The following is a 27,823-nucleotide window of genomic DNA, read 5'->3' as shown; positions in this document are numbered from 1 at the left end:
TATTCAAAAATTACTACTTAACATTTCAGCACCTTTTCTTCCAGTCTTATTTTTTGGCCTATTTTCAAAGCATTGTTAATAAGCTATCTTTGAAAACCTAAGGTTTATTTGAATCCTTTATTCTAGAAGTTTGTCCTCTGGGTATGTATTCAAAGAAAGAGAAAACACCAATTCAAAAAGCTATATATGCACCCCAATGTTTATTGCAGCATTATTTGCAATAGCCAAGATATGGAAACAGCCCATGTATCCATTGATAGATGAATGGGTAAAGAAGGTAAAGAAGGTATACATTATTAGAATACACACACACACACACACACACACACACTGGCCTATTAGCCATAAAAAAAGAATATGATATTGCCATTTACAACAACATACATACATCCAGAGGATATCATGCTAGGTGAAATAGGTCAAAGAGAGACAAATACCATATGATTTCACTTATTTGCAGAACCTAAAAAACAGAACAAATGAACAAAAAACAAAAACAGAATCATAAATACAGAGAACTGGTAGTTGCCGAAGAAGAGAGAGTTGCGGTAATGAGTGAAATAGTCAAAGGGGATTAAGAGGTACAAACTTCCAGATATAAATTCAGTAAGGCACAGAGATGAAAAGCACAGCATAGGGAATATAGTCAATAACATTGTAGTAACCTTGTATGATGACAGATGGTAACTACGCTTATCATGGTGAGGACAGTGTAATGGATAGAATCGTAGAATCGCAAAAAATAAAAAAATGTAAAAAAAAGAATCGTTGAATCGCTATGTTGTTCACCTGAATCTAATATCAAGTTATACCTTAACCACAGTTCAAAACAAAGAAGAAGAAAAAGTTTGGCCCCTTGTTGTTGTCTCCCTGCCCTCCTGTAATGTATTAATCCCCTTCAAAGGCAATTCAAGGTATTGAAAGAAAAATAAAATTATTTTAGCCACTCTGTTGTTACCTATCCTATTTGGAAAATAGATTCTTCAATTAAAATTAAAGATTAACGAATGATGATTAGTGTGCAACCTCTCGTTTCTGAAGATGATATAGCTATTCTTCGTTGGTAGCTCTCAAAGATGGTATTGAAGGGTACATGCAATAAAAAGTTTAAGACGTTTGTAAACCTCTGCTCTCCATCCCTGTTAATGGCCTTCCCGGTGTTAGAGATTTGTTTAATGATCTACAGTGGTTTCTGTTCCTACCTTCTCTCAGAAACTAGCGTAACAAGTCAATGTTTAACCGGATTCTTTGGGTCTGAAGTGGCAGAGTAGGAGCTAAAGGGACGTCTCCATGGAAACCAGCCTCCCAGGAAGTGGCCAGAGGGTTTACTGTGTAGTGGAATAAAGCTAGAAAGATGCCATGAAGTGCTTTATGGAGCTGGGATAAAATTCTGACCTACCTTAATTAGAATAAGCTAAATTCAAGGCCCCAAACCACTTCCCTCATGATTGTGCTTTGAATATCTTTACCTTGAAATGGGCCTCAGGCACTCTAAGGCTCACCCTCGGGTGACCAGAGTAGCACCCTTGCAAAACAAAGAGGTAGAGACTCCCTCGGCCAGCCCCGTGGATTTTGCATTGAATCAGAATCTGGAAGAAAAGAGTTCCTACTTGTTCGCAAGACTGCAGGACCGGAATAAAGCTTTGGAAGGGCAGCTGCCACCTCTACGAGAGACCTGGTGTGGAAGATACTCTGCAGGTACGTGTAACACCTATCATGAGATTTGTGTATTTGGACCAATGGAAGCTATTGACAGATGTACTTGACTGTCCATCTCCATAATCATATCAGAAAATTTCTAAATTGCTGAAATGTAAGGGAACATCTTTCAAGCTGCAAGCGCATGTCTGTCAAGTATTCTGGGTACATTAGAATGAGTGTGTAAACTCTGCACTCAAGGGCTTTTTACCATTCCACATGAGAAGGAAAAAATCGTTTGGTTTCAGCTTATAGTGCTTTCAATGTTTACACCTAGCTTTGCCAGATGATTAAAATTATATAGATAAGATGTGATAAATTATGACAATCATATGTTTCAGTTAGATTCTAAATTTAAACCATTCTCTCCAGCACCACTTAGTGCATCAGGCTTTGTTATTTTGAAAGCAACACTTGAGGAGTGAATTCACCCTAATGTGAATTTGGAAACCACCCCAAACAGAATTGATTTATTGCAGTACAGATGAGAGGATGAGTCACCCCCTCCCCAACCCCACATTCTTCATGCAGAATATGAACTAAGTTCTGTCATCTGTAGAACTAAGAGAATTTTTCCCATTATGACTGGAAGCTCTGTGCCTGGAGTGGCTATCAATTATCCTGGAATATTTTATAAGACATGTAAAATTTTTATGACAATCACAATGATAATTAAGCAGAGATTCTAACTTGGGAAGAGAAATATGAGTATATAATGTATACATATGTTTATCTATGTAGTATATCTATGTATTTTTTTCTTTATTTATATTCTGGATCAATAACACAAGTAAGTTCCCATTATTAGTCAACTTGACCAGAAAGCTTTATATTCTCTTTTGGTATATCTGGTAGATCGTACCCAGACTGATTCTCATAGCTATTCTCTGTAGAACTGACCAGCTTTGACTGGGTAAATGGCCTATTTTTATGTTCTCCAATTTCATAAACATGTGGGGGGGAATTTTCCTCTAGTTTCATTGAAGAGTTCCTTTTTTATCCAAACCCTCTATCCAGAGTTTTAAGATTCTGGTAACTGAATAGCGAAACTGATTCTAATGCATTAGAGTTCTACATGGAAAATATTCTTATTTTTGAAATGACAAAATCACATTACAAATAACAAAGGGATGCTGAGCATTCTGATCACTAATTTCAGGAGACCCATACTCCAAGCCCAGCTCCACCAAATGCCAAATTATATGAGTTTGGGCAAATTATTGCATCAGTTTCCTTCACCTATAAATCAAAGATAAAAATAACTGCCCTGACACAGCCAATGCTGTTTTGGATGAATCGAAGTAAAATAATGAGGTGTTATCACTCAAATCATAATGTTAAGATAAGGAGGAGTTAGGCTACTGAAAAAAATGTTGCCAGAAATACTTACATTTTTTTTAATACTTACGGTTTCTAATCAAAAATGTTTTTTGTTGTCATTACTGTTGTTTCTGTCTTGTTCAATGTGCCAGCATCTCTTAAAGGGTTTTTTTTTTTAATTTTTATTTATGATAGTCACAGAGAGAGAGAGAGGCAGAGACACAGGCAGAGAGAGAAGCAGGCTCCATGCACCGGGAGCCTGATGGGGGATTCGATCCCGGGTCTCCAGGATCGCGCCCTGAACCAAAGGCAGGCACTAAGCCGCTGCGCCACCCAGGGATCCCTGTGCCAGCATCTCTTGAAAGAAAATATAGACATGGTGAAGTTTTTAAGGTGGTTATTCAAATGTTGTAAGGATAGAAACACATAATTACACTGGGATTTTTCCATTTACAATGCAAAGTGAAACTGTAGGTTAGTTCCGCAACAATCTAGAAATTAGAATGCTTCCAGATTACTAAGAGAAAAAGATAAAACTTCCTTCATGCAGCGTTGGTCATGGTAGTAGTCCTAGTGCCCCAGGGTAATCAAGCTAAAAAAGAAAACCCAGGGGATCCCTGGGTGGCTCAGCGGTTCAGTGCCTGTCTTTGGCCCAGGGCGTGATCCTTGGAGTCTTGGGATGGAGTCCCGCGTCAGGCTCCCTGCATGGAGCCTGCTTCTCCCTCTGCCTGTGTCTCTGGCACTCTCTCTCTCTCTCTCTCTCTCTGTCTATCATGAATAAATAATAAATAAAATCTTAAAAAAAAAAAAAAGAAAGAAAACCCATAATGTCCCTCTAGCTCTCTTTCCTAACAGCGTTTTATTTCTGTGGTCCTGACTTGCTTCATCAGGAAAGAGTATTGATATGTTGTATGATACGGCGACTTGTGGGAATTTCTTCCCTAGCTGGGGGGGACTATTTAATTAGGTACATACAATGCTAAACATTGCTACTTCTGTCACAAACTCATGCTCCATTTTTTAATCATCTCCTATCTATCCACCATCCAACTATATCTTCTGAGAAGAGAATTTATTTTCATTTCTTAAGGATATATTATTTCTGATTTCCTAAATTTATTCTGAATAGATTTCATGAAATTTAAACAAACAGAAAAGTTTCTATTTTTCAGACCAAATTCTATGTTTTAACAATATTTGTAGTCAATACATTGTTGATTTTTCCAATTTTCCTCTAACTATCAAACTGGAGAAGAATTCAATAAATTAAATCCTAGGTCTAAACTAATGTTTTACCATTGGCATTCATGTAGGACCCCTGCCTTATGTGTTTCATCTCCATATTCAACATATAGGTTGGACGTATATAACTAAAAAGGTACCAAATCATATTAGTGAAGTCTAATGATTAACCTAATTTAATAGTCAATTTTTTAATGGTTTGTTTTTATTTCTCTCTCAATCCTTCAAGTGCCCAGGGCCATGTATTTTGACATTCCACTAGAACACGGAGAAACAAGTATTATTAAAAGGCATCCACCCCGAAGACTTCAAGTAAGATGAATTTAAAAGGCTTCATAAGGAATTTCTTGGATTTCATGGTAACATCCCTTTTTAACTATAATCATAAAGGAGGGATATCGAAAATGACTAAGCTAGTAAAAACAGGAATGTTATTGAAGAGAATGCCGTCAGTTGCAAAGACCGTGTTTCTTTAGGATTTCCTTTTGTAATGATTTCACTTTTAAGACCACCCACCACCAAAAGAAGGAAACATAATATCAAATACCCAGGCATGATGGGATTCAAAGGACCTGTATTTTGCACTGATGAGTTAGATGATTATGGAGAAATCACTTGTAACAAACAATAACAATCATAACAGCTAAGACTATTTAATTAGCACCTACTTCAAGTCAGATACACTCCGTGCTGCATGTTGATCAATGTCAATCATTTCATCTTCATATACCTCTAGGAGAAAGGAGGCATTTTCTTTGCTTAATACATGTGGTTTAGAGAATTAAGTAACTTGTCCAAGGACAGTGGAGGTCAGATATCAACCAGGTCTCCAAGCCCATGTTCTTAATCATCAGCATAGTTGATCTCTACAGACCTGCTATCCCTAAACTTCTATTGTTCTAAATGTTAACTGGTTGCTAAAATTGAGGACATTGGATTCCAAGACAGAAAAGTAAGAGCTTTAAATGCATTTACCTTAATAAATATTTAATGAATTCTCTGTAGAGAACTATAAATTCCAAGAACTCTTATCCTAGAAGGAGAAAGAGATCTGAGTGGGTCCTTGAAAATGAGCATCAGCCAAGAGAAGGGTTTGTTTGGGCTCTCCTGTGAGCAGGATCTATTATTGACATTTGAAAAAAGAATTGGGGAAAAAAAAAAAAGAGAGAAAGGAATTGGAACCAAATCCCACCTGCTACACAATTCACCTAGACATCTGGACAAATCCCAGAGGTATTTGATCTCATTTGTTGGGGATTATTTCTGTTTCAGTTGGTTTTTATTTACCTGTCTTCTCCAGAAGCTTGCATTGAAGTGATTGCATCTTGCACATCTTTTCCCAAAATATTGGAAACCTTGAAATATTTTTATTTAAATAAAAATGAAGTAAAATGATATCAAATTGATATACAATTTTAAAACTTTTGAGCAAACCTCTAGCTAAACTTTCGTTTTGTTCCTACATCAAATGTACCTCCTCAAAGTAGTGTGCTTAATATGTGTTCCTGTGGAGCCAGTAAGCTGAATGACTCAAGTAGGAGATACTACTGCACCCAGTGAAAAGTATTTGTGTAGCAGTGTGTAGTTAACTCTAAAGCAGCTAAAGTTAGGCTAGGATTCTCAAATCAGTTCAAGCTCAAAAGGAAAACTTCTATGTTTCAGAACCAAAGACTGTATCCCCACATCCTAACCAACCACCTTAAAAATCAAGACAAATGAATTATTTGAGTGCAAAGACTATTGTCTTATTCAGTCTTATATCTTCAGTCACCAACACTTACCATGTACCCCCCCCCCCAAAAAAAGCTTATGAATGAATGGTGAATGAATAGGTGAATGAATGAATGATAATGAGTCCCATGCTCTCTGGTGGGAACAAAAATCAAAATGCATTCTCTCTGTTCCTGCAGACCTGTAGCATCCCTGTATTGTAAGTCCAACTGACTAGCTGCCAATGTCATGAATTATGAAGATCCAGGAGTGCTTGTTGAACACAAGATCTGAGAGGCACTTGGGCTTCAGACAACAGCTTTGCCTTGGAACCTGAAAGGCACAAGTCTCTCTGTGTCTCCCCTAAGCTCTTCTCTGTGCATTTGCTTTATTCATCCTGCAAATCGACTTTCTTTGCTCCTCAAGACCACTTGGTGAAATATGGCCACCCTCAATTCCTCAATTTGTGTTTTATAGTTCCAGTTAAACAGACAGATTGGCCTGGCTCTCTTGGCTCCAATTCGAAATTCCTGGGAGAAAAGATCTTATTGGCTCAGCTTTGCTTATGATTCCAGTTCTGTTCCAGTAAGCTATGACCGGAGGGTATGCTCATGCAGTAGAAATGTGGGCAGAGTAGCCCCCCTCGCCCGCCCCCGACAAATTCTGGAAGCAGCTCCCAGAGAAGAGGGAAATCACTGGGAACTTGGCAGACACTCCCAAAGATATCAACTATAATTATCTTCACAAATGAGCCTCAGCACATTTTCCACCACAAATGGGTTTTTGAGAGAATAATAAATGCTGGGTTCCCATGACATGCTAATTAATAGCCTAATCTCTGCCAAAGAAAATTCTAAAAGTATTTTTAATTATTAAACCAAATCTAATTGCATCCTAAATAATTTGAGTTGCACATTTGGCACTCTCCACTTCCTAAACATCTACTCCTCAAGTAAAGAGCAGGTCATGAACTAAAGTTCTCCAACTCGGAGCTGCTGAATTCTGAGAGCCTCTGCCAGGGAACCCTGAATCCAGCGTGCTCATCTCTGGTTGAAAAGTTGATCACCACTGTCCTTCCTGGCCTGATTCACCTTCTCATCCAACCATCTCAGGTCCTGCCTAGGTGGAAATGGTTAACTACCCCCACCCCACCCCCAGGGTCCCATATAATATGGTTTCCTTGGGCGACTCCCTCCTTCATCTCCCAAGATTTGCTTAAATCTCACTGTCCTACAGGCTTATCATGATAATCGGGCGACAACTGCGGTTACCCTGGTGCTCCTGGTTCCCCTGACCCACCACTATCTTTTCTTTTCCTCAAAGCACTGACTTCTAACACACCAATCAATTTACTTCTATTAAGTTCATTGTGTATTTTCTTTTTTTTTTAATTTTAAGATTTTATTTATTTATTCATGAGAGACACAGAGAGAGAGAAGCAGAGACATAGGCAGAGGGAGAAGAAACAGGATCCCTGCAAGGATCCCAATGCAGGACTGGATTCTGATTCCCGGGATCATGCCCGGAGCTAAAGGCAGACACTCAACCACTGACCCACCCAGGTGTCCCTGTGTATTTTCTTCATCACCTCCCCACCAGTGTCAGGATATTATCTTTCACACGGGCAGAGATTTTTGTCTGTTGTCTTTGCTAATGTATCTAAGTGTCTTGAACATAAATAGGCGATCGATAAATAGGAATTGAATAAATGTTGAATGAAGGAATGCAAAGGGGAAAAGAGGAGTATAAACACTGCTGGTGAGAGGTAAGGAGGGCAGTCCCGACCTGGACGGTTTCATTGTGTTGTTTTCAGTTTTATAATTTGTCACAAATGTATTTCCTTTCCTTGTCTTTTCTAACTCTTTGCCCATTCTCTATTATCTATTTCTTTGTGATTTGTGAAAGTGCTTTATATATCTTAGATCTAGCCCTTTGTCAGGGATATGTGTTGCAAATATCTTCTCTTCATCAAAGTGAAAAGGTTTGCCTTTTCACTGTGTGTGTGTGTGTGTACATAAAGATTTCCACTTTAAATGTGGTCACATTTCTCAATCTTAGTCTTTATGTTTTGTATTTTTGTATTTTGTCTAAGAAATTTTTCTTCTCCCCAAGGTCTTCCAAATTTTTATTCCTTGTATTTGTTTTCTTGACTTTTGCATGGGCTAGAACTTCCCTCTGATGTTGAATACAAGCAGTGATGATGGGCATCCTTCTCTTATTTATGACATTGATAGGACTGGTTCAAAAACTAAGTACATTTGCAATAGGATTTTTAAAAAAGATTTTATTTATTTATTCATGAGAGACACAGCAATAGGATTTTGATAGATGCTGATCAGAGTCCCAAGAAGAAACAGATGCTACATTCAAATTAGAATAATTCAAGGAAATTTTCTTTGTAGGTAACTATTTACAGACGTTTGGATCAAGGGAACCATAGAGGATATTGCAATGACCACTAGTGGCAGCTGAGGGATAACCACCTCTGAGCAAAGGGACTTGGAGAACGAGAGAACCTGGAAGGAGAGTCAGGAGGAGGAAGGTGCATTGAGAGAAACAGTGGGACACAGTCAGCCCAATATGACCTTCAGGTAGGAAGGCAGAGGAAGAAATATCCTCACCTCATTCTCTCTTCGCTCAGATCTCTTGCCAGAGTTGCTCAGTGGCTAAACCCAGTGGGAAGCCAGAGGGCAGGAGAAACTGATTAGTTCTCACAGGCAGAGAACAGGGTAGCGAAATGTGGCAAGTGGATCTGAAGAAACAAGTAGAAGATACCCAGTCCAGTGCCATTTATTATTGACGTTCTTTTTATTCCTGGTATGCTAAGAGTTTTTCTTAGGGCCGAGTGTGAAATTTTATTGAATTTTTTCCCCTTCATCTATTAAAATAATCTTACAATCTTGTAACCAGTTGATAACAGTATGTTACACTAATGGACCTTATGTTGAGCCCTGCTTGCATTCCTGGTATAAATCCTACTTGATCATGAGATACCATATACGTATACAAATACATTGTTGGATTGCCCATGCTTAGGCTTTTCTTATCTATTTTCATAAGTGAAATTGTTCTTTAATTTCCAAAACTGTCTTTTTTTTCAGTTTTGCTTTTAGGGTTGTACTAATTTTGTAAAATTTGCTGGTTATCTTTGTCTTTCTTCTGTTCTCTAAAACATTTGATATAAAACAATTATTATCTGTCTCTTAAAAGTTTGATAAAACAGACCTGTGAAATCATCTTTAGCAACCTGGACTTTTGGGGGAATGACAAATTTTCCTACTAACTTAATTTCTTAGTTGTGTTAAGTATCTTATTTTTTCATGATTCAATTTTGCTAATTGATATTTTTTCAGAAAAGTATCCATTTATTTAAGCTTTCAAGTTTATTGTTATGAAGCCTTAGCTTCTTCATATTCAACTTTTTAAAAAATTTAATCTATAGTTGACACCAATGTTACATTAGTTTCAGGTGTACAACTAGTGATTCACTATCTCTGTACTCTATGCTATGCTCCCCACACGTGTAACTATTGTCACTACACAACACTATTATAACACCATCGTTTATATTCCCTATGCTGTGCCCTTTATCCTTGTGACATTCATTCTATAACCAGAAGCCTATGTCTCCCACTCACCTTTACCCATTTTGCCCATCCCTCACTCTCCTTCCCTCTGACAACCACCAGTCTGTTCTCTGTCTTTATAGGTCTGATGATACTTTTTGTTTATTCACTTGTTTTGTTTTTAGATTCCACATCTTGAGAAAAAACATAAGGTATTTGTCTTTCTCAGTCTGACTTACTTCCCTTAACACTATACTCTCTGGGATCATCCATGTTGTAGCAAATGGCAAGATCTCAACCTTTTTTATGGCTTCTTAATATTTTTCATATTCAGCATTTTGACAATGTAAAATCTTCCAATTTACATTTTGATGCAGCTCTCTTGTACTGTGTAGAAAGGTGGAGAACAGCTCAATCCCTAATTTCAAGCTATAATCCTGGCTCTAGTTTACCCTGTTACATGGAGCATTTTTAGGTCCCCTTTAATCTCCAGAAATGGCCATCAGGAGCCCCAAACATCTTAGGGGTCAGCTGCCTCTAAGTATGTATTTGTTTGTTTCCTGGTCCATGGAGATGTATATCTTGTATTAAAGCCCAATCACATCTTTTTGGCTTTATGTTTTATTTTTCATTGCTAGATGTTTGGGGCAAAGAAAGTTATTGAAATGTGAACTCATTGCAATGCCTTGACCAGAAATTCCTCCTTGGGCTCATGATTTCTTGCTTCGAGGCTGCCCTTTGCCTTCTGAGAACTTTAAAGGACATACATTCTTGAGTCATGATGCCAAACAAATTTTGCAATTTCTTTGAGCTTCTTCTGCCCATTTTTCTCCTCCTATTAGTACACAGAGGCAAACATCTCAGATTAGTGTGTCATGAAGCTCAGTGACTTCTGCTTGATTTAATCTCCATTTCTGAGTTTCTCAGCTGACACTTCAACTGATTAGCCTGACCATTTGTTTCATTTGAGAAGCCAAATAACCAGAAACCTTTAGACAGAGAATACATTTTTTAAAAACATGGGACTAAAAAAAATTAAAGGTGTCATTCTATCATACCAGTTCTCTAGTAATTCCATCCCTGTGCTCTCTTTGAAGATGATGAAGCGAGGCAGCTTGTTTCCCAAGCAGGGAAAAGGAACAATTATATGAATCCAGAATTCTGGGGCAATTTCATTTGACTAGTTTGTTTAGAGAAGCCAATTTTTCAATAATCTTTTCTGCAGTGGTTCTCAGGCCAAGCGCAAATAATTAAGGGAGAGATCCTATTTGCAATGTTAGTTGCTGCCATCTAGTGCTCTTTGTAGATGAATAGTGGGATTCTTAGGTTCTTTTCAAAGTCCAGGAAGAAAGTAATTGCCTGGAGACGGTTCTTAAAGCCACCTCCTCTTTAACCCTTATAAGAATTGTGGGTTTAAACACAATGAGGCTGAAAATAGAAGAATATATATTTGTATTTTCAAAGAAAAACCTGGCCCTAAGAATTTATGGATAGATTATTTTAAATAGCTGAAAATATTTAAATAACTGGAATCTCCAGATTCAATTTTTCCATAGTACCACGAACAAATCCTCTTTGGTCTAGTCTGATGTAGTTCCTTTCCTCACTTGAGGCAGTATGGAAGCCAGTGGACCCCAACCTAGAAAATCATCAGAATCCTTGGAGATATATTCAAAGAAACAACTGAGAAGCTGGACCTCATTGAAATTAAAACCTGCTCTGCAAAAGACAATGTCAAGAGAATAAGAAGGCAAGTAGAGAAGATAAAAGATGGCAAGTAAGCATGTGAAAATGTTCAACATCATATGTAATCAGGGAAATCCAAATGGCAACAACATTGAGCTATCACCATACACATATTGGAACAGCTAAAATCCAAAACACGGACAATACCAAATGTTGGCAAGGATGTGGAGCATCAAGAACTCTTATATATGCTGCTGGTGGAATGGAAAAATGGTATAGCCACTTTGGAAGTCAGTTTGGTGCTTTCTTATAAAACTAAACATACTCTTACCATACAATCCAGCAATTGTGAGCCTTAGTATTTGCCCAAAGGAATTGAAAATTGATGTTCGCATAATTTGGATGTCCATAAACATCCATGTGCAGCTTTATTAATAATTTCCAAAATTTGGATGTAACCAAGATGTCCTTCAGTAGATGATGGATGAAGAAACTGTGGTACATCCATATAATGGAATATTATTCAGCACTAAAAAGAAATTAACTCCCAAGCTATGAAGATATATGGAGAAAACTTTTTTAAAAAATTTATTTATGACAGTCACACAGAGAGAGAGAGAGAGAGAGAGAGAGGCAGAGACATAGGCAGAGGGAGAAGCAGGCTCCATGCACTGGGAGCCCGATGTGGGATTCGATCCCGGGTCTCCAGGATCGCGCCCTGGGCCAAAGGCAGGCGCTAAACAGCTGCGCCACCCAGGGATCCCTATATGGAGAAAACTTAAATGTGTATTGTTAAGTGAAAGAAGCCAATTTGCAAAGGCTATATACTGTATCATTCCAAAAATGTTAACTTTTCAGAAAAGGCAAAACAATAGAGACAGTAAAAAGATCAGTGGTTGCCAGGGAATAAGCGGAGGAAGGGTGGACTACATCAGTGGATACATGTCCCAATACATTTGTCCAAATCCATAGAAAGTACAACACTAAGCATGAACCCTAGTTTAAGCCATGGACTTTCAGTGATAATGACATGTGAATATAGGTTTATCAATTGTAACAGATATACCATTCTGGTGAGGGATGTTGATAGTGGAGGAGGTTGTACATATGTGAGGGCAGGGAGTATCAGGGAACTCTCCATACTTTTCAGTTTTGCTCTGAACCTAAATCTGCCCTAAAACTTAAAGTTTATTATTTATATACATAATACATATATTCATTCCCAGGACATAGTCTGGACCTGTTGAATCACAACCTTCAGTGAATAGCCCAGGTTTTGTATGTCTGTATGTGTGTGTGTGTGTGTGTGTGTGTGTGTGTGTGTGTGTGTGTTCAATTCCAGGATATTCTGATGATAAACCAAGTTTAGGAACAAGTAGAAGAGAAAGAAGCATGAGGTTTGGAACTGGATAGACTTGAGTTTGAATTCTAGAGCTGCCACTTTCCAGCTGTGCAACAATTGGACAAGTTATTAACTTCTCGACAATGGGGAATCATCATAATTACCCATAGGGTTCATGGGAGGATTGAACCAGATGACATATTGTGACCCTGGAAGTGATAGACAGGGACAGCTGTAAAGGCTCATGGGCCTCATCAGCAGAAAGAATTAGATCCTGAATGAAGTCCAGGGAGTGGCACAAACACTTCTTTTTTCTCCCTTCATGCCCTGAATACCCCACTTCAGTCATTGCTGATTCTTCTTCCCACTTGTGCCTGGATATCTCTTTCCCCTTGGTCTCCATTTCCCAGTGGTTCTGATCTGATCAGCTACTACCTCTTATACCAGCAGGTCCCATTTTCCCAGCAGACAAGAGAGCCAGACGAACCTCTCTTACTAGTACTCATCACCTCTCATTACATTCTTGCACAGTTCTTATGTTAAAACCCCCACTTTCTCCACTTAGGGTGAGAATGGAACAGAGAGCTACTTCCTACCACAAGTGCAAATTGCCTGGCACATGTCTAAGCTGAAGATGAGTTCTTTCCCTTTGTCCTGCCTCCTTTGGCCTTGTTTTCTTCCTTGCCAGGTGAGCTTTGGGCTGTGCCAGCAGGAAGGAATGCAGGCTCTTCACCCTAGAATAGCTTGGGCCCAGGCCCAGAGACCAGGAAATTATTCTATAGGGAAGTAGCAGCAGGCACAGGTCATGTTCCCCATGAGAGCTGGCTGTTCAGCATCCATTTCCCTGTCTCCCCCTCTGTCTTTTCACTCTGGTCACCTTGAAAGCCAAGCTAGCATCCAGTCTACCCCTTGCTAGTGCAACCAATCAGACTAAAATGAAAAACAAAATTTTTCAAAATAAATCAACATTTGCCTTTAGGAGAAGACTAAGGTGGGCATGGTGCTCAAACTGTTTGTTGCAGTGTGGCATCCTCCTCATTTTCCTCCTACTTCTCTAGCCAATCTCTTCTCTGTGTCCTTGGCCAGCTTGTCCCCTCACCAGCTTCTCAGTGTTGGAGCTCTTCAAGTCTTCAGGACTTTGCTCTGCTCTTCTTACTCTTGACCTTAGGGTCAAGATGGTCTTACCTGTGACTATGGTTTCAGTTATTCTCTACCCAGGGATGATCCCCAAATAATGCATCTCTAGCACAGACCTCTCCTGTGAGTTCCATGCCTGTACATCTCATTATCTACTCAACATCTACACTGGTATGCTTCAAAGGCACCTCAAACTCAATCTAAACCGAATTTATATCCTCCTGTTACATCCCATTCACACCTGGTCTTCCTTAGGTTTCCCATCTCAGTGAATGATAACACTATCCATCCCCTGAATTTGGATGCCACTTGGACCCTTCACTCTTCCTCACCAACTATAACAAATCTTATTTGGTCAGTTTTAAATATTTGTAGAGGGCAGCCCTGGTGGCTCAGTAGTTTAGTGCCGCCTTTGGCCCGGGGCGTGATCCTGGAGGCCCGAGATCGAGTCCCAGGTCCGGCTCCCTGCATGGAGCCTGCTTCTCTCTCTGTCTGTGTCTCTGCCTCTGTGTGTGTGTGTGTGTGTGTGTGTGTGTGTCATGAACAAGTAAAATCTAAAAAAAAAAAAAACTTATTTTAATAAATAAATAAACAAATAAATATTTGTAGAGCCCATCGATTTCCCTCCAGGAGCCCCAAGCCCTTCACCATTGTCTTCCTAACTGCCCATATTGCATCTGTGATTATTCTTTTCTAGTTCTCACACTGCGGCCAGAATGATCATTTTTTTAAGGATTTTATTTATTTCAGAGAGAGAGAGCGCTAGAGAGACTGCTATGGGGCTGGATCCCAGACCCTCATGATCTGAGCTGAAGGCAGACACTCAACCAACTGAGCTATGCAGGTGCCCCAGAGTAATCATTTTTTAAAAAGTGAATGTAATCATGTCACTAGTTTGCTTGATTCATGTCAATGGCTGCCCATTGCTCTGAAGAAAACCAATGTCTTTAGAATGCTCCATCAAGCACTGCAAGACCTGGCCCTGCCTACTATCTCTCCAGCCTCATTTGAGCTATTCTTCCCCTCGCTCTGAACTGCAGTCAACTGACTTCCTGCAGTTCCCTCAATAAATCATGCTCTCTCCTACCTCGGGGTTATTGCCTACGTTGTTCCCTCTACCCAGAATACCTTACTTGGTCCCATAGAATTTCCTAAGCGTCCAACATCTGCTGAAAATTACTTCCTCAGGAAAATTTCTTGGACCACCTCCTTACTCCTCTTCCCCTTACGTTAATTTTCTAGGGCTGCAGTAACAAAGTACAACAAAGTGTGGGGCTTAAACAACAGAAATGAATTATCTCACAGTTCTGGAAGTCCAAGGTCAAGGCATTTGCAAGGTTGACTCCTGATAGCCGAGAGGAAGAATCTGTTCCATGTGTCTAAACTTTCAGTGGTTTCCTGGCAATCTTTGTCACTCCTTGGCTCATAGAAGCATCACCCCAATCTCTGCCTTCATCTTCACATGGTGTTCTCCCTGTGTGCATGTGGGTGTTTGCACCTACATTTCTCTTTTTTAATTAAGGTGATCCTTAATCCAAGCATTGTGGGTTAAGGATCACCCTGCTCTAGTATGACTACATCTGCAAAGACCCTCTTTCCAAATAAGGTCACATTCTGAGGTGTTGGGGGTAAAGACCTCAACATATAAGTTGGAGGAGGGGCACAATTCAACTCATAACACCCCCATTTCCTAGGTGGAATCCTCTGGTTATATATTGTCATAGACCTGCCCGATAGACTTTTTCTTCAAAGCACTGATCACAGTTTGTAATTATTCATGAATAATCACACAAGCAAAATGTATTTGTTCCCCTACAGATTGTAAGCTCCATAGGGAACATGCTGGGTTTGTTGACCACTGCACCCTCATGCCAGGCATGTACTAATTGTTCAGGATGTAGTCACTGACAACAAAAAAATCTGATGGCCCTCCAGGTCCCTGCCTGCATGGCAATGTGGAGAAACCCACCTTTGTCTCTTGCTCTACCACTTCCCAATGCTCCAACATCCAGAGCATTAAGTCATCCAAGGCAAGTAGGGCTGAGGCAGATCCACTGGTTCATCATTTGCTTGCCAGTGTTAGTGACCCCTTGAAACTCCAACATGATCTCCCCCCATAAAGACAAGCCCCTACTAGGAAAAACAAAAACAAAACCAGAACAAAACAAAAAAACCAACCATGTCTAAGATTTGTAAGCCCACTGCACCTTCATTTTAAATGTGTCTCATGGGTGCCAGTGATTATTATGGAGGGAGCTTCTCTGGAGATATTATATACAGGTCACTTCACTAAGAACTGGAAGAGTTCAGCCTGGTGGTTAAGGACTGAATATAAGAAATTCCTGGTGCCCCCTTCATCTTGAATACTCTAAGACCCTTGTTGTCTGGTAACTTCAGTCTTGGTCCCTTGATGCAGACAGAAAAGGATTCTTAGCGTCTTGACTCTCTGACCAATATTTAGATCAATAAGTCACTGGCGACAGCACAATAGAACAATAAAGAGCCCAGATAAGTTGAAAAGTCTGCACAGATATGACCGTAATCCTGTGGAAATCGCCTTCCCTCTGTGCTCTCAGGAATAAGTACTGCTTTTGCTAAATGTTAAGATAGTTTAATGTCTGGCTTTTATGTTTCATCATCTCATGGCATGAGGAATGCTGAATGCTCTAAATGTTGGACTTCTAGAAGCTTGAACCCATTGACCTGCCACAAGTAATTACCTCTGAAATGCTCCTGAGCCAGCAAGAAGCCAGAACAACTCACAGAGCTAAGGTGAACTGTAGCACTAAATGGAAAGGGTGGTAATGGGGGGTGGGTTCTCCTTTCATGTACTCCTGGCACAGAAGACCTCAGAGACAAATCAGACTATTAAGTCATTCAGAGTTAGAATTTTCCAAAGCTATCCATTCTCTCCTAGGCCTGCCTTAATCTGCCAAAGACTCTCATCTCTGAGGTAAATTCTGGGCCCTTCTCCACTTCCTGGTGAAAACAAGGAGTTGCGGATAAGAAGAGAGGAATTTTACTTGGATATGGGCAATTCTAGAAGTGTTCAAATTTGTGAAAAATCTAGCATAGCTCGCTCCTTTTGTTCTTCCCCTCACGTTAAACCTTTCTCTTCATTCTCAGCTTTTAGGGGAAATCATCTCTACAAGGTGTCCCTAACTTATTTACCACAACTTCACCAAAAAGGAATCTTTGGAAAAGGTCCTCTGAAGAGCTCTGGCCTTTTATTAATTTGTCATATATTCTGCCAAGATAATACCCCTCCTATAGACGTGAAAAACTGGGAGGTAGTAGATTTTCAACACTTTCCACTCCCGGTTCATTCTGGAGCCAGCTAGGTGCTGCTGCACAGCTGGCTGATTGGGGGAAAAGATGTCCAGGAGCTTTTAGACCACCAAGCCCAGGTTTATGATGCCAACAGCACTGTCGAGTTCGTCCCCTCATGAGGCTCGCAACAGTCAACACAGTTACAGTCCACAGGGTGATCTCTGAGCACATCTGGCTGCCATATCCCTCCCCTTTGCTGGCCACAGCCAGGAATGAACAAGGCTGTATTCACCCCTGGTTGCTCTCAGTAACTGTCTGTACTGCCCCACTGGGGTTTATGATGCACCAGGGGAGACCACCAAGTCACAAATAATCAACTTCCTGATATACCAGGGCTTATATTCCTATATATAGGACATTTATAAACAAACCCCATAGGGGTTCTGTCTATAGAAATGGGTTCCATTTAGCCATACAGTGGCTCCCCTCTGATTTCATAGCCAGACACGGAAGAGGCAGAAGAGGCAGAAAGAAAGAGGCCAATCTTATCCAACCAGAACACATTTCTGGGGAGATGGTGGTAAGCATCTATTGACAGGGTAGGCGATATTTCATCAAAATGAGATGTGGAAATGTATTTCCATTTAAGATTTTCAAAACTCTACAGGAACCTTAAAAGCTACATTACGCGCACAGCAAAGCTCCATTCACTGAGAGCTACACAAAGGACTCGATGGGGGGCTAAAATGATCCACCTTCAACATCACAAGAGTTCCCTATGGATTATAACTGATAGCTGATTAAGATCTCACTCTGCTGAAAAAAAAAATTACAAGTTACGTATTGCAGAGTCAGTAACAAATTACCCCATTCTAACTAGTGTGTCATCTTTCACAGCAGGAACTGGAAAAGAAGATGCAAACTCCAGGGTACACTCCCGGGAAAAGACAATACTTACATAAGATGCGAATGCTGGAAATGAACCGTAACAGGCAAGAGGTAAGTATGAGAAGAGAGAAGAGCTGTATTTACCACGTTGACTCCACGTAATCACTACTCTCACACAGGAATGGTTTAGCATCCATCTCCAGGCTTTACTTAACATTTTAAATTTGGTCATTGGCACCGACACTTCAATTCCTGGAGCTGGGAAGGATCAGCAAGATCCCTTCTTCTAGCGACTCTTTGTTTTCAGTTTCAAGGATGGATCTGTGTCCCAAGTCTCTCTGATATTTCTTTCTTTCCTTTTTTTTTTCCTTCACAAATTGCTATGACATTCTGGCTTCAGTGGGAAAATGATGTTAGATCGTTTTTCTTGGTTTATTAAGATAGAGAGGGGTGAGTCGGTCTTTATCTTGCTACCAAGGTATCCCTCCATAATTCATGCCACAAGATTATCTCAGAAGAATCATCTCTTCTAATGAAACCTTTTATAGTAATATCTCCTGTAATTGGCATATTCCAAATTCATCACTCTAGTATTTAAACCTAGAATCACTGTCTTCTACAATTCCAAATATATCGGTGGCCTCCCAACAATTGTTTCTACAAAGATCCTTCTCTTAAACCAAGCCATACCATTTGAGTATACTTGCCTCTCTCCTAACAAGCCTGTGCATAGGGAAAGTTTCTGTGCCTTATAATAGGAAAAAGAAAACTGTATTCTGGTTAGGGGACCAGAGTACAGATAAATACACCACTTGCAAAGTGGCTGATCTGTTGATCTATTCTGATGACAGGAGTTCAGGGGGAGAACACTAATCCATTGTGGCTGATCATTTTCAGACCCAAGCAGAGTTGAAGAAAAGTCTTCATAGGGAGGCAAGAATTAATCAAAAACCAAGGGACCATAAAGCCAAGAAAATCCTTCAAAGCATCCCAAGAAACCCAAGAAATGAGGACGGGGACCTTCCAATCTTGTTGCCAGATGAGACCTTGAACAGAAGAAGTCCAGGTCAGTTCTATACATTATGTTATGTAAATTATGTAAAAAAATTTAAGTAAAAATATTTCAAGTATTTTTAAAACTTGAGCAAATAAACTTGGGGTGGAGAGTGTGGTGGTGGATGGACAGCAAGTAGCCTTGGGTTTCTGCTGATATTGTACTTCCTAGAAAGTAGGAATCACACTATCCTGTAACTTTGGGCGGCTGGGAGGAAAAGACTTGTAGACTTTGTTCAAACCTTGTAGCAAGCCTCTAAAGAGAGGCTTCCTGTGCTTCACAGGCATTCTTGCAATTCTTGCTCCAGCCCTAGGAAGAGAAAAGGCAAAAGAGCCTCATCTTGTGGTTAAAGAGAATGAAGCATGCGGACTTCTATTAAATAGCAAACCGATATCAGCCAGTTTGCTGCCATCTGCAGACACCTTCCCCCAGCCAGCATTTTCCCCTGCAGCCCTCTCAGGTTCCTTCAGGAGAGGTAAAACTGAAGCCAGCATCATGGCCCACCCCAGGCTCAGTCTGCTGCATCTGCTGTCTCTGTGAGTGAGGGCCTTCCTCCTACCCCACTCTGGGCCACCTTCCAGCCCTTCTCCTCCCCCTCCTTGCAGCTGGTTAGTCACAAAGTCCTGTTGATGTCACCTGGCACTGAACCCTTACCTTCCTCACATCCCTAATGCCCCCCCCCCCACAGGGCATAGTGTCACACTGGGCTACTGCCGGTTCCTCCCTCAAGTCTTGCCCTTCTTCCAGCAACCCTCTATCCACATGGTTCTCAGTACAGTCCACAGGCCCCCCGGAATGAGCATCACCTGAGGGATTGCTGGGCCCAGCCAGAGTGATTGAATCAGAAAATGTAGGGGCAGAGGCCACCAATCTGGGTTTAACTCCCCCTTAGGTGATTCTGACACCCATAAAGTTGAAGAACCACTGCTCTACTTGGTCATCAGTATTGGCCACAGACCGGCACCATCTGCATCACCTGGGAGTTTGTTAGAAAAGCAGAATTTCAGGCCACACTCTGGACCCACTGAATAAGGATATGCATTTTATCAAGATCCCAAGGTGATTCTCATGCATGACAGCTTTAGAAGCCCAGTGCTAATAGCCAAGTAATCTTATAAAATGCCAATCTGACCATATCATTCTCTTGCTTTAAAAAAAAAATCTTCAGTGAGCCTCCATCAGTCTGAGGACAAAATCTAAACTCTTTGCCCTGGGGGCACCTGGGTGGCTCAGTAGATTATGCATCTCACTCAAATTTCTGCTCATGTCATGATCTCAGGGTCATGAGATGGAGCCCCAAGTAGGGCTCTACACTGGACATGGAGCCTGCTTTAGATATTCCCTCTCCCTCTGCCCCCTCCTCCCTCTAAAAAGTAATAAATTTTAAAAAAATTAAATAAATAAACTCTTTACCTTGGTACTCTAAGCTGACCTTTGTGGCTATATCTGCTGCCATTTTGTGTCCAACTTCACCTCCAACCAGGCCAGACTGCTCAGTGATTTCCAACAGACATCGTGTTCATAGCCCCTGTACTGTGTGGTCTCACCAATTTTAGCCCCAGTAAGTTTGCCCTGTCCATGTTCCCTCAGGGCAAAGCACCCGTTGAATATATAATACTGTTCATGCACACAGCTTGCTGTGCTGTGAGCTCACTCCCCACATCAGCAAAACTGACCACTGAGAGATCTACAGAAATGCTGGCCATGTCTCTGGAGATCCTGAGCTTCTCAGATGCAAAGTTGCCAGCTGAAAGAGACACTGCTCCTGCTCACAGGAATAGGATGCTTAATCAATAAGTTAATTACATAAGAAAAGGCTGAATAATTGAAAATCTACTTGGGGAATCTATTTAACCTATACTCCCAGTGCCTGAATGAAATATGCTATGTAGGCACATAGATAAACAACTTTTACAATGTAAAAAATATTGCCAAAACAACCCAAAAAAAGGTGTCTCAGCTTAAGTTAGATACTAAGAGTCATTGCTTAAGAGCAAGCCAGGAAAAACCAACATTGGTAAAAACTTTGGAAGATGGCCCAGATCTGGAGGGGCCCAGGAAGGATGGTGGCATGTGGAGAAGAGGGTTTCTCTGTATTTCCTGATGCTTTTTAAAGCTGCTTCATTTTGTTCTACTTAAAGTTCAAAGATTTATTTGTTTATTTTAGAGAGGGAGAGAGAGAGCTCATGAGTGGGGAGTAGGGACAGAGGCAGAGAGAATCTGAAGCAGACTATGTTGAGCATGGAGCCAGACCTGGGGCTTGATCTCACAACCTGAGATCTAGTACCTGAGCCAAAACCAAGAGTTGGATGCTTAACTGACTGAACCACCAGGCACCCCTCAAGCTAAGGTTTATTGAGTGTGTACTATAAAGCAGGCACTGTTGTCCATGTGCAACATGCATTATTGCTCCTAATCCTCACACAGCCTATATGAAGGAGTTACTATTACCTCTTATGTGACAGAGCCAGAATTCGAAGTCAGGTCTTTCTGACTCCAAAGGTTCACTCCACCCATCACCACCCCCTCATATACCCTCATCAGGAATCCAGGGACTTGGAGATCTGTCCGGAACAACCTTGGCCAAGTCTGCAAATAGAGGGGCGTGACTCCAAACCTTCTCTGTCATGAGCAGACTGCTCCTCTGCCAAGCCTGCAGATTTTACCATCACAACAGGCATGTGCTTGAGCAGTGATGCCTTTTACTTATTTCCAGGTAGCATCCTTGCTTTCTCTCTCTGTCTACTGAAAGCAGTCCATTTTACGTTCTCCTAAAAGTGGAGCAAAGCCAAGATCATAGAATTACAGGAGCTTTCTGCTAGTCCAGTTCTGGTAATTAAGATTCTTCTGTACCCTCCTCCTGTTATTGAATGCTATAGTTGCCCATTCTTGTTCCCTTTTTGGGAAGGTGGGATGAGAGTTTTAGGTTTCTCTCTCTCTTTTTTTTTAAGATTTTATTTATTTATTCATGAGAGAGAAAAAGAGAGAGAGAGAGAAGCAAGCTCCATGCAGGGAGCCTGATGTGGGATTTGATCCTGGGACCCAGGATCACGCCCTGGGCCAAAGGCAGGCACTAAACCGCTGAGCCACTCAGGGATCCCCGGGTCTCTTATAAGATAAAGGTTGGTCTTTGTTTTCTGTTGCCTCTTTAAAATGAAATTTTACATATATTTTACATTTATATACTTTAAATACATGTTATATGTTTATGGAATGACTTACATATGACCTAAGATAAATGTATAATAATTACATTTAACTTACACAATAAATTACTTATAACTTATACGATGGCTCATAACTTACACAAAGTGAGCATTGTTCTTTGGATGTACAGTTTCTTTTTTTCAAAAAAGATTTATTTATTTATTCATGAGAGACATAGGCAGAGGAAGAAGCAGACTCCTCGCAAGGAGTCCAATGTGGACCCTGGGATCATGCCCTGAGCCAAAGGCAGACGCTCAACTGCTGAGCCACCCAGACATCCCCTTTGGGTGTACAATTTCATGAGTTTTAACATGTTTAGGCGGCTCTGGCCTTTTCCAGAAGCCATGATAGGGTAGTGGGTAGCAAGAGCAGTGAACTTGAAATCAAAGTTCTTCATCTGAGCCCCAAGAACTACATTTCTAGATGTAAACTCCATGGTAACAGGGGCCTCTTTTTGTTTCTAGAACAGTGCCTGGTACACAGTAGCCTCTCAATGAACATTAGCCATATATTTGTCAGATAGTTTTATTCTATATAGAAAGACAATAGCTAAACTCCAGTTACTTAACCTCTCTGAGCCTCAGTCTCCACATCTGTAAAATAGGAATAAAGCCTTGTCTACCACGTAGGGTTTATGAAAAAATTAATCCAATGTGTGTAAAAGCACATATAAAATGTAAAATGCTGGGGCACCTGGGGGGTTCAGTCTATTAAGCATCTGGCTTTGGCTCAGGTCATGATCCCAGCATCCCACATCATCAGGCTTCCTGCTCAGCGAGAAGCCTGCTTCTCCCTCTCCCTCTGCCCCTTCCCCTGCTTGTTCTCTCACCATATCAAATAAATAAATAAATAAATCTTTTAAAAATAATTTAAAAAAATAAAATGTAAAGTGCCAAACTCATGCAAGGGAATATAAGCAACTGAAGAAATATGGAACTGATGAATAGTAAAAATAACTATCTATCTCACAGGAGGTGTCACCTTAAAAACATTATTGTCACCTACACAATTCTGGTCTTATCAGGCTACCGCACCATTATCCACTTTATTTTTCTTTAAAGTATCCTGGGTTTTTTAGTGTGTTTTAAATTTAGCCTTTTCTGTGAAATTGGGGCTTTGATGTAATGGTGATACATTTTGCTAAAATATATATACTGTAAAACACATAACCATCAAAGATTTTTAATACTTTAGAGAATCTTTGTACTACCTAAAAATCGCTCCATATTTTCCCCCCACTGGCCTCTGTTGCTTTACCTCTCTTCTCAAATTAATTTTGAAGTTGGACACACTCTCCTCTGCTCTGCTCACCCACAACCCATTTAGGTTTTTAAACGTTGTGTTTTTCTTTTTTGTTTTTCCTTATGTCTAGCAACCCCAGAGAATCAAGCAGGGATTTATAAAAATGTAACAAGTAAAAAAGACATCTAGCTGAGAAGTCCTTAAACTTTAATGCTGTGTATACAAAACTATGTATATAATACTTCATGAATGATTTAAGAGATATTCAAGGATAAAATTGAACATGTGAATCTGGCCTCATGCACTAACTTTAGGCCTGCATTATCATAACATCAAGAGTGGTGTGGGACTTAAGCTATTATTAATATTGCATTAGATCCCACCATTAACAAACATTCTCTTCCTGTTTCAAAGCTCCTGCCTCTAGTCAGCAGAAAATTGCTGTTCCCAGTCTGAATGATGCCTCTAGTAGTTCTTGGCTCATTTGCACAGCAGAGATGATTATACCCTCTGGCCCCAGTGAATGAAGTCTTTTCCCAGTCCCAGTTACCAGTAATTCTCACCTCCCAAAATTCTCTGATGGCTCACTTGCTCACTCATGTATTCATAGATGTGGCTTTGCAATAGAACAGATGACGAACAAGGAGAAGTCTGATAACTGTGAAACTGAGAGACCTCACAATCTGAGAGAATCAGGAGATTTCCTCAAGGAAGTGGTATTTAAGCTGAGACAGGAAGTAGCTGGACAAAGGGGATAGGAATCCATGTACATGTGAAGACCAAAGTGGTGGAACATTCAGATATATCACAATATGTGCAAAAGCTCTTGAGTGGGAAGGGACCTGACAGATTCTAGACACTGGTTGGGAAAGAGATTCAGGTAATGATCAGAGATGGCTCTGGACTGGGTGGCTCAGTTGTTGAGAGTCTCCCTTTGGATCAGGGCATGATTCTGGAGTCCCAGAATCAAGTTCTTCATCAGGCTTCCTGTAGGGAGGCTGCTTCTCCCTCTGCCTATGTCTCTGCCTCTCTCTGTGTCTCTCTCGAATAAATAAAATCTTAAAAAAGAGAGAGAGAGAGAGAGAGAGAGAGAGAGATGGCTCTGGAGGAATAGGCAGGGCACAGAGCACACAGGGTCTTGCAAGTTGTATCAAATAAGGACTTTGAACTTGAGTTTAAGATCAATGGGAAGCCATTGAAAGGTCAGGGAAGCCACACAATCAGGTTTACATTTTTAAGCATTGCTCTGTCTACCCTAGAGAGGATATGGGAGGAGAATGCAAGAGGGCATGGGAAGACAAGTGATAAGGATATAGCAGAAAAGCAAGTGAAAGATGGTGCTTGGACCAAGAGAATAGGGTGACAGAAGAGAAAGAGCCAGATGTCAGATATTTAGGAGATAGAATTGGCAGAAGCTGGTGATGGATCAGATGAGGGTACATGAAGAGAGCAAGAAGGCCAGGAGGTTTCATGGAATTCTCTTGAAGAACTAGGCAGACAATGGGGCAAAGCTGGGGCCATTTGCTAAATTAGGGTAACTGGGAGAAAAAGCAGGTTTGGAAGAGAAAGAAGGTGAGTCTGACATGTTGCCAGGAGACAAAAATGGAGGCGTCCAATTGTACCCCAAAAAAGTGTGTGTAGCTCAGGAGAGAAATTGGGGCTGCAGACATGAATTAACTGTCATTTTTGGTCACTACTATGTGTATAGATAATAACAATAACTATAATCAGATTCAAGGGGGGACAAGGTAACCCATCATGGAGGCACAAAGGAAAGTAATGAATCATAAGGCACCAATGCTCACATTGAAATGCTTGATTTTCTCATGTAACATATGCAATGTCAACTATCAAGGGCTTAAATACAATATATCATAAGATTTGATAAACAGTTATCCTTGAGATGACATCCAAAAGTTATGGCTGGTTCAACCATTTGGTTGTGGGGACACTCTGGGTTTTGACCCAGGATAATTTTCCTAGCTCAGAAGTGGCCATTGCTTTTGTTTTCTTAAAAGCCAGACTTCCTTGAATAAAGTGCCTGTACTGAAGTGCATTTTATTTTAAGTTTTATTTATTTATTTGAGGGGGAGAGAGAGAGAGAGAGAGAGAGAGAGAATCTCAAGCAGACTTCCCACTGAGCACGAAGCCTGATCAGGGCTTGATCCCATGACCTTGAGATCATGACCTAAACTGAAATCAAATGTTGGATGGTTAACTGACTGAACCACCCAGGTACCCCCTGAAGTGCATTTTAAAAGGGCATTGGGTAGAGCTTAAATAAAAAACTACATATATACACATGTAAAATCCTATACTAAAAATAAATTAAATCTCTTCTAGAAGGTAGAGAAAGTAAACTAAAATGTATTGGCCATTGAGCTCCCTAGTTCTATAGATCTGGGGTACATTACAAGTATTTGTGTTTCTTTTTTTATTATTATTATTGGAGTTCAATTTGCCAACATATAGCATAACATCCGTGTTCATCCAGTATTTGTGTTTCTAAAAAGCTTCATAGGTGATTCTAATATGAGGTGAGAGTAGATGTGAAGGTCAGGAAAAGTAATGTATCATGTGCCTAGCACTTGTAGTTGTTCAATAAATAGCACTAGGTAACACAACCTGTGCAATACTCTTGCCAAAAATGCTTAACCTTATTTTAATCACAAGGAAACTGACAAACCCAAATTTAGGGCCATTCTGCAAAACAATTGATCTGGATTCTCTAAAAATTTCAGTGTCAGGGAAAAAGAAGAAGACAATGAATGGGGGAATGGAGGAAGAAGAAAGGAGGGATCATGAATGAGAATGAGGGAGAGAGAGAGAAGAAGGAAGAAGGAAGGGAGGGAAAAAAGAGAATAAAGAAATAGATAGGGAAGGTTATGCAATACACAATCCTAGATTGGATCCTGGGTCTATAAAATAAAAGACAAACATGCAAACAAAAAGAAGCTATAGAAAGCATTATTTGGGACAACCATGAATATTAGAATGTGAACCATATATTAGAAAACAGTAATATATCAATGTTAAATGTCCTTAGTGTAATAATTGCATTATGGTTATGTAGGAAAAGCTCCCTTGCTGTTGGATTTGTGGTGATGTATTTGGGAGGATGTAACTGCAATTAATTCTCAAATAGCTCAGCTGAAAAGCACGCATGTATATGTGCACGTATAAAATGAAAGCAATATTGTGACATAATGTTGTTAATGAGTTGGGATATATAGGTATGAATTGTATTATTCTTGTAACTTTCAGAAGATTAAAAAAATTTAAACAACAAAAAAGTTATTAATGTGCAGAGCTTTATATACACAAAGTTAATATATATTCTATATGCATATATATGAGTTTATATATATAATATATATATGTGTATATATATTATATATGTGTATATATAATACATACACCTATAAACTCATGAGTTTTTATGTGTGTGTACATATATATACATATGTATATATATATACACATACACACATTAAAAACTCATATATGTGTGTGTGTATATATATATATATATATACACACATTTCTAAAGAACACCAAGCAGATTATCCTGTATTCATAAACATCTAGGTACTTAATAAACAAATAAATCATTGTTAAGGGAAAAAATTAATTAAACTTTAAATTTTTGTAGGAAATTTACAGAATGAAGATTTTGGGGAATATCAAGCAATGAATGATTACTGTCCCCGGAAAATTGGCAAAATGGAAACATGGCTCCATGAACAAGAGGCTCAGGGACAGCTTCTCTGGGACAGCTCCAGCTCTGACTCAGAGGAGTTGAAGAAAAGTGAGAAGAAACCACAAGCACTGGTGAGGACCAGGACAGAGAGAATCCCACTTTTTGATGAGTTTTTTGATTGAGAATAAAAATACTATTCACTAACATAGAAACTGAGTGCATTGAAAACTTCCTTTCTCCTTTCTCCCCTCCCCCCCCCCCCCAAAAAAAGAAAGAAAACTTCCTTTCCCATAAAAATTCTTCAGGTTAGTTGTATGAATTATTTGAGGATATCAATTCATTGTCTTTTCATTTGGAGTCTTACAGTTAACAGTTTTGTCATCTATTATTAACTATGCTGCCTAATTGCCTCAGAACTTAGGGCATTTGATTGTCCCCCTTTACTGTGGTCTGTGAGGCTCAGCTGGGTGGTTCTTCTGCTGGCCTCTTGTCGGATTTTTTATGTAGTTGAAGTCAGATGGCAGCTAGACTGGAATCATCTGGAAGTTCAACCAGGATACTGAAGTAGCTGGACCTCACCTCTTCCCCATGTAGTCTCAGAGTCTCTTTACATGGTTTTTCCTAGTGGTCTCTCCATCAGAGTAGTGAATTTACTTTTATATCAGCCCAGGACTCCCCATAGCAAGTGTTCCAAGAAAAGGAAGTGGACCTACCAGTCCTCTTAAAGCCTCAAAATGGAAAGGGCGCCCCACCACCCTCAC

The 27,823-nt window shown here is 40.1% G+C and overlaps 1 protein-coding gene across 5 annotated transcripts; it reads left to right on the top strand.

The window, feature by feature from the left end:
* Positions 1–1,296: 1,296 nt before the first annotated feature.
* Positions 1,297–27,274, top strand: CCDC198 (coiled-coil domain containing 198). 5 transcript variants are annotated; one of them, XM_072761646.1, is made up of 7 exons: positions 1,338–1,698; positions 4,490–4,572; positions 16,387–16,473; positions 17,872–17,970; positions 18,757–18,925; positions 19,221–19,449; positions 27,015–27,274. In XM_072761646.1, exons 1-7 carry the CDS (start codon positions 1,476–1,478, stop codon positions 27,028–27,030), a joined length of 906 nt encoding a protein of 301 aa, XP_072617747.1. In that variant the 5' UTR covers positions 1,338–1,475; the 3' UTR covers positions 27,031–27,274. The 5 variants fall into 5 exon arrangements, with proteins under 5 accessions (XP_072617748.1, XP_072617747.1, XP_072617746.1 ...); XM_072761645.1 differs by having other exon boundaries at positions 1,344–1,698; positions 17,869–17,970; XM_072761647.1 differs by lacking the exon at positions 19,221–19,449 and having other exon boundaries at positions 1,297–1,698; positions 4,490–4,619.
* Positions 27,275–27,823: the final 549 nt, after the last annotated feature.

The sequence above is a fragment of the Vulpes vulpes genome, chromosome 6, assembly GCF_048418805.1.
Source record: "Vulpes vulpes isolate BD-2025 chromosome 6, VulVul3, whole genome shotgun sequence".
Taxonomy (NCBI): Eukaryota; Metazoa; Chordata; class Mammalia; order Carnivora; family Canidae; genus Vulpes; species Vulpes vulpes.
Note: the sequence above shows the minus strand (reverse complement) of the source record. Positions and strands in the feature narration are given on the sequence as shown.